Source organism: Ovis aries, chromosome 8, assembly GCF_016772045.2.
Source record: "Ovis aries strain OAR_USU_Benz2616 breed Rambouillet chromosome 8, ARS-UI_Ramb_v3.0, whole genome shotgun sequence".
Taxonomy (NCBI): domain Eukaryota; kingdom Metazoa; phylum Chordata; class Mammalia; order Artiodactyla; family Bovidae; genus Ovis; species Ovis aries.
In genome coordinates, this window is record NC_056061.1 from 78,600,598 (window position 1) to 78,612,898 (window position 12,301).

A 12,301-nucleotide genomic window follows, 5' to 3' on the forward strand; every position below is an offset into this window, starting at 1 on the left:
GTCTGTGATCCTCCTCCCTTACTAGAAAATATCAAGCCACATTTTTGTGTGTGAACAAATGTCCAGTGAGTGCTCAGCAGATATGCTAGGTTTATGGTGGGGGTAGCGAGGGGAAAATATCTCTGAACTGCAAATCAGTGGCTTCAGGAAAAAAAAAATCCACTGATTTAGTGAGTTCGATGAAAAATAAAAGTTCTTCATCTAGAAAGAAAGAATGTAAAATGTACTACAAAGAGAGGTGTTGCTTTTCTTTTGAAATTTTCACCAAATCATGAATAATTTGAAGACAAGGAGGGAAGAGGGTCAAGCACAGAGGGAAACAGTTTGGGTTAAATTATTTTTTTTCAAGAGCCATCATATCATATCTCTTTTATGATTAGCGTATAATTCTTATTCATCAGTGTATACAGGTGCAGTAACATATTCACAAAGACCCAAGAGATTAAATAACGTCTTGATATCTAGGATAAACTCTGAGAGTTGCAGACGAAAGTATACATGAAGATTCTCAATGTATTTTCTGACACAGAAGATGTCCAGTAACGGTGTACTGCAACCCAGCCTGAAATATTCACTGTCTTTGCACTTTCTCTTCTTTCAGCTAGAAAATCTGGAAGCAGAAACCACTCCGTTACCCTAACTGGGTCTCATACCATTCAGACCCTCACTGAGCTTAGACGCCACCGTCTATGTGGAAGGAGGTCACTGTGAGAATGCGTGGAAAGCTCTGGTTTCCTGGGGAAGTGCCTGTTCCTGCCCAAAGTCATCAAAACTCCTTCCTCTCTGCCTCCTCCACTCTGCACCTGAGAGGGACATCCAGACTAAATCAAGTATTAGGGAGGAAAGAACTAAACCACTCTGAGTTTGTGTGTACATAATCGCGAGGAAGACGCCCCACGGGGCCGAAACCTGCTGTGGTATGTGCGTTAAGGTCATCGTGGAAGACGGCCCTACTGTATGTAATATTCTGTTTTCAAGCAAATATTTACAGCCTCATCGAAGGAAAACCATCACTTGTTAAATTCATCGTATAATGTAATTTAAATGCTACCTCTGATCAAAGCACCTTATGTGAACATCCAAGACTTTCCATGTCTGCAAGAGAATTAATTGTCCCATTTTTATCCTCTAATGTTAACCTCAAAATTATCTTCAGAGTTAAAATATAGTTTCCACCTTCATTTCATTGCTTTATCCCCACAGAAAGTCAAGCCCTAAAATGGATTCTTTATTTCTGATAATTTCTTCTTACTAAATGCTCTTTACATCATACTTTCTCTCTCTTTTTTTTAACTCTTCTCAGAATACTTACACCTTTTGAATCAACACGACAAAATGACAGCTGTTTTTTGTTGATTTTCAGAAGTTTAAACTCGAAGAAAATATGGATCCAGTAAGCTTAATCTCAAACTTGAAAGACTCAAAAGACCGTGGAGAAAAATGGGTTATCTACTTTTCACTTCTAGGTAGTTCCTTGGACATGATATATTAACAGTGACCCAAGAATATTTTCCTGAAGATTATGTTTCTATAATGTCATCACCAATATGTTGGTCTTTTTGATCTTTGCTAAATGTCAAGATTTCCTTTGTAAAATGTCAGTCTTCTAAGTAGCTTCTCTAAGACAATTCTTCTCTTTGACAGGTTTTCTTTGGCATGAAATACAGTTAGAGATTTGGCAGTCCACCCATTTTATTTAATCTATACAGACAATTGAGTTAGATGGTCCATGCCAAAAAGCTCTCCACTTTGAAATGTTGACTGCACCGATTAAATGAATCAAATACATCATAGTTTTCTGTGAAGACATGGTAGCAAACGGGCTGCCAGCTTCCCTTGTAAGAATATTCCTGAGTCCATGGTTTGCCAAGAGTCTCAACCTTACAATCTGTCTTCATTATTGAATCTAACAAGGCACAAATATGCACCAGCTATCTAAGGGCAATGTTTCAGAAAGACAGCTGTCTTTCAGACAGATTGGACTAAATGAATTTACTGTCTCAGATCCTATTGGCTGTAGTTATATGGCCATATGTGGATATCGCCCATGAATCTGTTGGATGAGGAAGAAAAAAAAAGGATGCAAGATGAGTGTTTTAGTGTTTCCTTCTATGAAGTCTTCTGTTTGCCTCTAATAATCTTCATTTCTCAAATATAATGTCCAAGTATGGATATGCATTTTTTTTATTTTTTAGATTTTCGGATCAAAATAACTAAAATTGGGGCCTTGAAAAGTTTTAGAGTGGTGAATAAATGCATTTGTTTTATGTACATTATATACATATACACACTATTAGAGCTTCCACAAGTACAAGTGATAATTCAAATGAAACGCCACCAAAAAGGGAAAATGAAATATTGGTGTACTGCAGAGGAAAGTTCTTGTTGTTAATGGACCATAATAACAAGGGTTTTCTCAAGAGATGACAGGACACTACTTCCTGCTCATGACTGTTTCTCAGTATTCATTATTTCTGTCTAATGACCAGCTCTTAGTTAAGACACTCTAAACAGTACATTAGTGGGTTTTTATATGTTTCATTCAAAGCCATTTTTTTATTTTAAAAGAAACATTTCTTCTGTTCCTTTTAAAAAAAAAAAATTTATTGGGGTTATAGTTGGTTTACAATGTTAGTTTCAGGTGTAGAGCAAAGTGAATCAGTTGCACAGGTGCATGTATCTGCTCTTTTTTTATCATAAATTTGCTAGAACTACCTTTGCAAATAGAGAAATAACAGCCCAGACCCAGATGGATGAGCTAAAGCTTCTTATAAAATTTGAAGATAAAGAAAATGTAATGTTCTGCTTTGTTCCTCCTCTTATTCTTGTATTTCACTCTGACTTATGGATGGAATGTCTTCCTAGTTTGGCTTTCTAGTAATGCAGACTCTAGATGTGAAGCAGAAGTTTGGCTTCTTTGTCTAATTTCTTGCTGTGGAATTTCTCATCACCAGTAGGTAGTGGTCTTTCCTCTTTGGTCTCTACCTTCGCGGATATTTTGCTCCTGATTCTCTCCGTGCCTGTCACTAGAAAGGAAAGAAGAAACAGGTGAGACTCGGCTGGAGCAAAAGTGAGTCATCAGGACTTTACTGCCGATCCCCCTGCTGGATGGATGGGGTCCTCGGAAGGGGATTTGATCACACTTTTGTTTTAAACTTTTCCTGTACTATTCTAGATCCACCCTAACAATCTGATGATGTCAAACTTTTACTGAGTCTAGTAGAGAGGCTAAAAATCTGGGCTTCTAGTTCATCTAGAGCCATGTCTGAAAACACACTGTGACATCTTTTGGCTTTGAGTAATACATTTCAGCTTTTTGACTTTAGCTTTAAAAATAAAATTTTTAAGAATAGAGACAATTTTAAATTTAAAAAAAAAAAAAGTAGGCTTATAATAGTACCCTTATTGAGTTGTGTTCAGGATCAAGTCAGATAATGTTTATAAAAAACTTGACCTACATAGCAAATGCTTCTTATGTGTAGTGAACATTATACATGAAAATATCAATGTCAAAAAAAAAAAAGAGCTAGAGTAACTAGGTGAATTTGTTGGAAATCACCTCTAATCACCCTTGGCATAAAACCCTGAGAAGGACCTCTTTTGAGAAGGCAGGAAGTATCTCAAGCAGAATTTATTGTGATGGGATGCCATCCCAACTGCCATTGGTAGAATGGGATTCTTAACTTGGCCACTTGAAATACTCTCAACACTGAAATAGACAGTTGGCAGTTTTAAGATAAATTCATCTAAAAAAACAGCTTTGAGTTGGTAAGAGGATATTAATTTCCTTAAATAATAAGACAGGTCTTGCTAAAACTGATATCCATTCATTTGCAAATTTCGTTATTGAAAAAGTACAGTTAGCTTATTAAATATTACCCTCCCCCCAAAATGATGCTAACAGAGTTCAATTTCCAGCGTTATCATAGCCAATACTTTATGTCTCAGGATCCAGGCAAAGGCTGAAATTCAGAAGCACAGATTCAAAATCTATTAGGGAAATGTAACTAAGATACAAAGAAAGTACTTCTGAAAAGATTCTCTCTGATCATAGTTATCACAAAGATCCCCCAAAGCATTCAAAGTCCTTAAGTCAAGTATATTTATATGTTCAAAAGTTAAAAGAAAACCTTCTTGATAAACGTTGGACTGTTTCATTCAAGATGCATGGAAATGATAAGATATGTGGTGCATCTCCCATGTAATGGAGGTAATCCATTTATACAGACTTATGCTCTGTCTGCTGGTAATTACCAAGATGAGATGGCTCACAAGTGGCTCTTCCAGCTTCAGACATGAATGCTGCAGAAGCTGATGCTGACCCTTGGGGTTTTCCAAACTTTGGAGCATTCCAACCAGAGCAAACTGAGAACAGGACATAGCAGCCTCAGCGTCTTGACCTCTTTACATGTCACACATGCCCCTGTTCTGTGCAATTCCAGAGGCTGGTCATAATTAAAAACACTATCCTCTTCATAGAATATTCAACAGCAAGAAAGGAGTGTCTTGGAGAATCCTTATTGCCATTATAGAAGCAACAAAATTCTTGTCTAGGTTCTCAACATAAGTCTTTTCTCATGAACCATGTTGCTTGGGTTAGGGAAAGGGTGAGAACATGAACCTTCATCAATGCATAACAACTGTTTTTTTCCCTGGTGTGAGATGCTTTAGGATTCGTAGTCATGGAACACAGCCTCCAGATTATTTTTAAGACTATTGTCGTTAGGACCTTGGGGCTAAATTGACAAGTTAATTAAAAGGCTTAACTTTGGGACATTCAGCCAGGAGCCGACAGAATTTAATTTAAAATAATTTCAACCTGCAGTCATTGTTTTCCAGCAAGATCAAAATATTAAAAATTTTAGGAAGTATATATATATTACTCACTGTTCAAAATTAAGCAAAACCAAATGCCCAAAGTTTAGTGTGCTACAGTGTGTGGCAAATATCCAAGCTCTGAAAGGAGTCGAGTTCAGCTTAATTCAACCAATATTATTGCATCATGGGTGCTTGGGTTATAACCATAAGGACCATCAACACTAAAATTTTAAGATTACAAAAAGCGGCTTGCAGGTGGATTGAAAATGAATCTTGTGACAACAAGGTACTTTTCAAGTAACATTGGATAGCTACACATGCATTTTAAAGGAATTTTAAGAGTTCAGAAATCATTGAATTAAATCTATCAATCTTCAAAAGCATCTTTTGACTTATATAAAGATAATTCTAGACCCTGGGCACATATTCAGAGAAAAGAAAAATTTTATGGGGTTTTCCCCATCACACATTTAATAGAAATCTGATAAGGTACTTTTCAACTCACTTTGCATAATCTATCAGCTTATAGCAAATGAGAACTCCATTAAAGTTAGCACTTTGGATTTCACTTAAACTTTACAAAGTTAGAGAGAAATTGGAAGAGTTACTGTTTCTTCTGAACTTTGAGAGAAATTCAGGCTTGCATTTCATAGAAAAGTCATCTAGATGCTAATGCTTAGAGTTCTAAGATCCACCGTATTCCAGAACCCAAGCCTAGAAAAAATATTTCTACAATCTTATGCGGTACAAAGCATTATCTCCTTTCTTCTCTCCCAAACTCCAGAAACTTAGCAAGTCTCTTTCCATTCACATCCAAGATCTTCTCAGATACTTAAAGACAAAGTAAAACTCTATAGCAGTAGATTAAGACATTCTTAAAATGTACTACTAGGTGTGAGACAATAGGAAAGCTTTATTATTTATTTGGAATAAGTGAGTTAAGAATCAAGAAGAATCAATATGGGATAAAGCAGGAAGGAGAGAGTTTATTCATTTTTACCATAATCACTAGAATGAATTAGCATAACACTTCACTGCCACTCAGAGAAAGTAGTTGGCATTACCATCCTTTTTTTCTTTTTTTAAAATGCTTTAGTTTCTACTGTACAGCAAAATGAATCAGCTGTATGTATACACACACCCCCTCTTTTTCAGAAAGAAGATGTGATCCATACGTACAATGGGATGTTACTCAGCCTTAAAAAGGAATGCAATGCATGTGAGTCAGTTCTAATGAGGTAGATGAACCTAGAGCTTATTATACAGAGTGAAGTAAGTCAGAAAGAGAAAAACAAATATCATATATTAATGCCTATATATGGAATCTAGAAAGATGGGACTGATGACCTTATTTGCAGGGCAGCGATGGAGACACAGACATAGAAAACATACTTGTGGACATGGAGGGGTGGAGAGGGTGGGATGGATGCAGAGAGTAGCGTGAAAACATGTATATTACCATATGCAAAATAGATAGCCAGAGGAAATTTGTTGTATCACTCAGAGAGCCCAAACCAGTGCTTTGTGACAACCTAGAGATGGGCTGGGATGCGAGCTTGGTGGGAGATTCAGGAGGGAGGGGACATATGTATACCTATGGCTGATCCATGATGTATGGCAGAAAGCAACACAATATTGTAAAGCAATTATCCTTCAATTAAAACTTTGAAAAAGAAGATGTCATACATATACACAATGGAATATTACTCAGCTATATAAAGGAAGGAAATTGGGTCACTTGTAGACACATGGATGGACCTAGAGATTGTCATACAGAGTGAAGTAAGTCAGAAAGAGAAAAACAAATATCATATATTAACACATATATATGGAATCTAGAAAAATGATACATTTTTTTTCTTTTGGCCATGCTGCACAGCCTGCAGGATCTTAGTTAGAGATCTTGGGTTAGAGATCAAACCTCAGGAGTTAAAGCACTGAGTTCTAACCACGGGACCACCAGGGAATTCCCACAGTAGTACCCTTATGCAAAGAGATTATCTATAAAAAGTACCCAGATATTTTATAGAGCTGGTAGCAATCTACTCAAAACTGCAAAGGGTCTATGGGATCCATCAGACCAGAAGCAAGTCCTATTAAAACCACATTTGAGTGCAAGCAGTGTTTCTGGAAAAACTCTGTACTTGGGGCAATAGCACAAACAGCCCTATGTTAATGTAAAAATTACCCAATGTGCATCAAAGCAGCCTCCAAGTTTTCAATGGAAGTATACATATTTTTATATTTTTCAAATGGTGTGTCCTCTTTAGTTTTGGTTTTGAGCAATCATTCTTGACACTTCGGTTACAAGTATATAAGTACATCTCATAAAAGGGGATAGTTTTCTCAGTAGCTAAATTTGGCTCTTGTCTGTACATCTCAATGCTCACCTTTTTATTTTTATTATTTTTAATATAAATTTATTTATTTTAATTGGAGGCTAATTACTTTACAATATTGTATTGATTTTGCCATACATCAACATGAATCCACCACGGGTGTACACATGTTCCCCATCCTGAACCCCCCTCCCACCTCCCTCCCCATCCCATCCCTCTGGGTCATCCCAGTGCACCAGCCCCGAGCATCCGGTATCATGCATTGAACCTGGACAGGCGATTCGTTTCATATATGATATTATACATGTTGCAATGCCATTCCCCCAAATCATCCCACCCTCGCCCTCTCCCACAGAGTCCATAAGACTATTCTATACATCTGTGTCTCTTTTGCTGTCTCGCATACAGTTATTGTCACCATCTTTCTAAATTCCATATATATGCGTTAGTATACTGTACTAGTGTTTTTCTTTCTGGCTTACTTCACTCTGTATAATCAGCTCCAGTTTCATCCACCTCATTAGAACTGATTCAAATGTACTCCTTTTAATGGCTGAGTAATACTCCATTGTGTATATGTACCACAGCTTTCTTATCCTTTCATCTGCTGATGGACATCTAGGTGGCTTTCATGTCCTGGCTATTATAAACAGTGCTACGATGAACACTGGGGTACATGTGTCTCTTTCAATTCTGGTTTCCTCGGTACATATGCCCAGCAGTGGGATTGCTGGGTGATCACACTTTTAAATGATCTGCTATCATTCAAAGCTATGTCATGAATCAAATATACTTTGCCCTTCACCCTACTATCATGTGCAGGAAACCTAACGTGTCTTTTGCTCTGATGCCTTGACCACACGTATGTTATTGTCTAAGCTTTCTGATAACTAAAGACTTCCAAAAGAAAAGAGTTCCCATTTATAATGTGATTTTGAAACAAAAGGGTCCGCTAGGTGTTTCAGAATGCCTATTCCTCATTTGTTGACCCTTGGAGATGTTTTTGTTGGCTGGCTGGTTGGCTAGATGATGTGTGGGGTTTTGTTGCTGCTGTTCAAGATTTTTCAGGTCTCTTTGGAATGTTTGTCACCACACAAATTCATATGCCTCTATTCTCCCTACTGAATGGATTTCCCTTTGTAATGACCAGTGTAGGAGGTTAGCATCCTCACTGGAATAAAGTGGAAAACCGAGGCACATCTCTGCGGATAGTTCGACACCCTGGTGGGGCCACCTACATTCTTTCGCCAAACAACGGCCCCCTCCTCCTACATCATCTGGATTTTAGAGCTGGTCAGAATTCAACCTCCTACATCCTGTCTAGCACAGGAAGCCCATCAGCTGATTCTGCAGCTGCATCTCTGCAAGCGGAAAGCCTGATTTCTGCTCCAGCCTCCACAGGGGTCCATTCAGAAAAATAACAAAGTCTTCCTGCTACTCTCTCTGGCTGAGACAATTTGTTCCCATCTGCTCCCAGGCTCACCTGGCCCTCTGACTCAGTGGGAAGCTGCTACTGATCACTGCTGCATTAATTCGAAACTCATTTGCTTTATGGAAATTCATGGCCCTTATTTCTCAAGGGAATGGAGAAAACCAATAGACCTCCTACCAGCCGGGTACTTTCCATACGAGTGACTGGATCTATATAAATTAGGTTCAAATGACTTTATTTTCAAGATTTATAAACTCAATATTGCAAATAGTAGAACCTGGCACATGGATTCCCTTGCTTGTCTGCAAACCAATCATGTAACTTCTGTGTGAACTGGGGCAAAATAACAACAGTGAAAAAAACGGGTTAATGTGAAAAACTGACCAATGATTTTGTTTGTTCGAATAAACTCAATCCATTTACTAGCCAGGGTGGGGGGACGTTCATCCTGATTACATGGCTCCTTTTTCACTTTTATTATGAAATCCTTCTTTGTCCAGGAATACACTAAATCTGATCATAATCAAATACATACCAATCAGTAGGAACTTGGGAGACCAGTTTGGTTACTTTCCTTATTGATCCTAAAGATAGTTGAAGCAATCTTGCTAGTTGCTTTCTAACTGGCTGATTTCTCATTTAGAAACGACTGAAAAACTGAGCAATTAAAGACAGCATGAGAAAAAAAAAGTTGCCTTACACTTTCTGCAGGGCTGAGGGACAGGACGGGGGAAGGATGCCTAGTAACGGCCATGCTATCTCTGACATAAACTGAAAAACCAGTAGGACTTCCTCTAGCTCTGTTTTTGCATAGCGTACAGATATCTTTGTAAATAATAGGAAATTAATGTTTGGTTGGATCTATAACCTAAGTCAATTTGACTCTGTCATGTTAAAAGAGCATCGTCTGGCCTGTGTCTGTACTTTATAACATTTGAAATCTAAGTTTCATCTCAACATGGTATGATGCTGGAGACTCCCACATACAAATATCATTTTGACTTTGAGTGCCCTCTGTTTGAGAAAATTCATAATGGAAAAACTAAAACATCAATCATACTCTTAGATTGGAGTTTCTTTCTGTTAAGAGCATCTACATTTTTTTGAAAGATAGTTCTATGACTATTCTCAAACATATTTATTTAGTTCATGGCCTGATAAACATATGACTTCCAGACTCTTCAGAATAGTTCAGCAGCATCTTGAGGATCAGAGAACTCTGTGATTTTTAAAAATGGCTAGTTTGGATGAAGTTTCCATTTTCAGTCAGGTCTGCTACATTATATAGTATCTTTTAAAATAACTTTCACTGGCACACACATCAACACACACACACACACACACACACACACACACACACTCCATAGCAAAAAGAAGTCTTGGAAATTATATGGTAATTGTAGTCAAAATAGAAAGCAATCAATAAAATCAAATTTATCAAAAATGTGGCTCTTTATTCGACACTCCAGAATCAAAAAAATTACTTATAAACTCAAAATGAATTTAAAATGCTTTCAACTACACATTCTCTATTTAAATCTTAATTTGAACTTTAAATGATGCTATGATCTCCATTCAGACCATCAATTCCAGTGAAAAGTTTGAATGGTCATAAATCCTGAATCCATAAAATTCAAAGCTTCTGTTTATAATTTAATACTCCCACCATAAAATTTCTGGTCTATGAATATCAGAATATAAATTCCCATTAATTTAATGAGAAACAAATTAAGAATATAGATATATGAATATGTATTTCCATTGTATATCCCATTATAAATTTGAGTATATACAGGGAATATATATATTGATGTACATGTGTGCTATCGTATCCAACTCTTTGCAACCCATGGACTGTAGCCCACCAGGTTCCTCTGTCCATGGGATTTCCCAGGCAAGAATATTGGAGTGGGCTGCCATTTCCTCCTCCAGGGAATCTTCCTGATTTAGGAATCAAAACTGCATCTCTTATGTCTCCTGCATTGCAGGTGGATTCTTTACCACTGAGTCAACTGGGAAACCTATATATTGGTATAAATGTACCTATATATATTGCCATATAAGTTCCTATTAACTTAATGGGAGTTAAAGAAGAAATGCCAGTTTCTACTAACTCATCCTTCCCTTGGTAAAACATTTTCTGAACTTTTCATCTACTGACATATTTCTGAAAACTCAAGATGACAAGTTTTAATTTTGTTCTGTTATGGAAAAAAGAAACCATTTTGCAAGCGGAGCTCTAAAAGAAAAAATAAATAGAAAAAGATCTTTTTAAAAAGTGTAAATCTAAACAGTAGTTGCTCTGACTCTTGTTGAGAAATTTTTTGTAGCAGTATTGACACATTTTTGCTTTTTAAAGATAATTTCCATTAGACAAGAGAAGATGTACTGCATGCTTTCAATTATGTTGGAAATTCAGGTAACTAAAAACACTTAGTTTATAAAGATGACCATCACGTTTCTGTGGGAAAAAAAATTTATAAGGGAATCTGTTTCATTAAATGAGATTGTCTATGGTTGATGCTTTTCTCCCCAGCAATAGAAATGGCAGCAGAATTGTTACTTCCTATTTCTATAGCTTCAAGTCAAATTCCATCCATCAATCTCACTCAAGCGGCTCCCATTCAGGGTCTGAGAGAAGAGCAGAATTGATAATTTTCCTTGGAGGTGAAAGAAAAGAAACTGATCTGCTGCTCTGCCTATGGAATAAGCCTCCCTGCAGCATTAACTATTCAAAGAGCAAGCAGAGATGCCAACCAGTAACATAAACAGAAAGCCTAGAATAGTTCATGTTTTACAGATTCCGTATTCAAGTAAATGAAAGTCCAACCATGTCTTTCAAAACATAGTATGAAATCCATGGATTTAACAATGAATACAGCATGCTTCCTATATTTATTTTTCAGATCTCCTCCCCTACACACACACATACACACATCTGTCTTCACCACAATAAGACAAAAGTATTGCCAGGTATCTGTACTTTGCCTATGTGCCCCTGCCAGGGAAACAGAGACAAATGAATGTATTGTTGGTTATGGTAACACACAAAGAGGAACATTTTAAAAATATATGGCATTCTTTTCCTTTTGATCATCTAGTAGTTTTTCTTTAGCTTTTTGTTTGATCCATCAGAATGTCTTTTTCACTGTTGATAAACAAGTATTTTCACTTGAAGAAAAGACTAAACTATCATTTAACGAATATTTCCAAACAAGACAGGATGATCCACCATAGCTTCAAAAGAATGAACTGTCAAATCACAATGGTCTCACATGCAGACCAAAATGTTGATTCCTACATCAACCAACAGGCATATCACTAAATTCATTTCACTTTATTCTTATCTGACTGTTTGATGTAACTGTGTATAAAAACAGATGTTTGCACTGTATTACTCTTGTGCCAGAATACATATATGTTTTGGTCTATATTGTGATTTTCTTGCATGTAATATATGATTATATATGTGACCAATAAAGAAAACCTGATAATAAGAGAAATCTAGACTTTCCTCTTGTCTTTCTCATTCACACAGCGTCACTGACCTGTTTAAAAAGAATATTCTCCAGGTAAACGTTCCAACGTACATAAGGAGCTTAAGAATCATACTGACAGATGACTTTGATACTGAATAAGCACTTCAAAATCAATGAAAGAAGTGGGCTTTTTCCTCTTCATGAATTATGTCTGTTTTTAGAACCAAAATGTC

General features: G+C 36.8%; 1 protein-coding gene across 1 annotated transcript in view; it reads left to right on the forward strand.

Moving 5' to 3' along the window:
- The window catches only part of OPRM1 (opioid receptor mu 1), a 67,075-nt gene extending 54,983 nt beyond the window's left edge, over positions 1–12,092 (forward strand). Inside the window, exon 4 of the mRNA XM_004011420.5 lies at positions 602–12,092. Coding sequence (XP_004011469.1) covers positions 602–640 — 39 coding nt within the window. The 3' untranslated portion in view covers positions 641–12,092. The remainder of the gene's footprint in view (positions 1–601) is intronic.
- Positions 12,093–12,301: the final 209 nt, after the last annotated feature.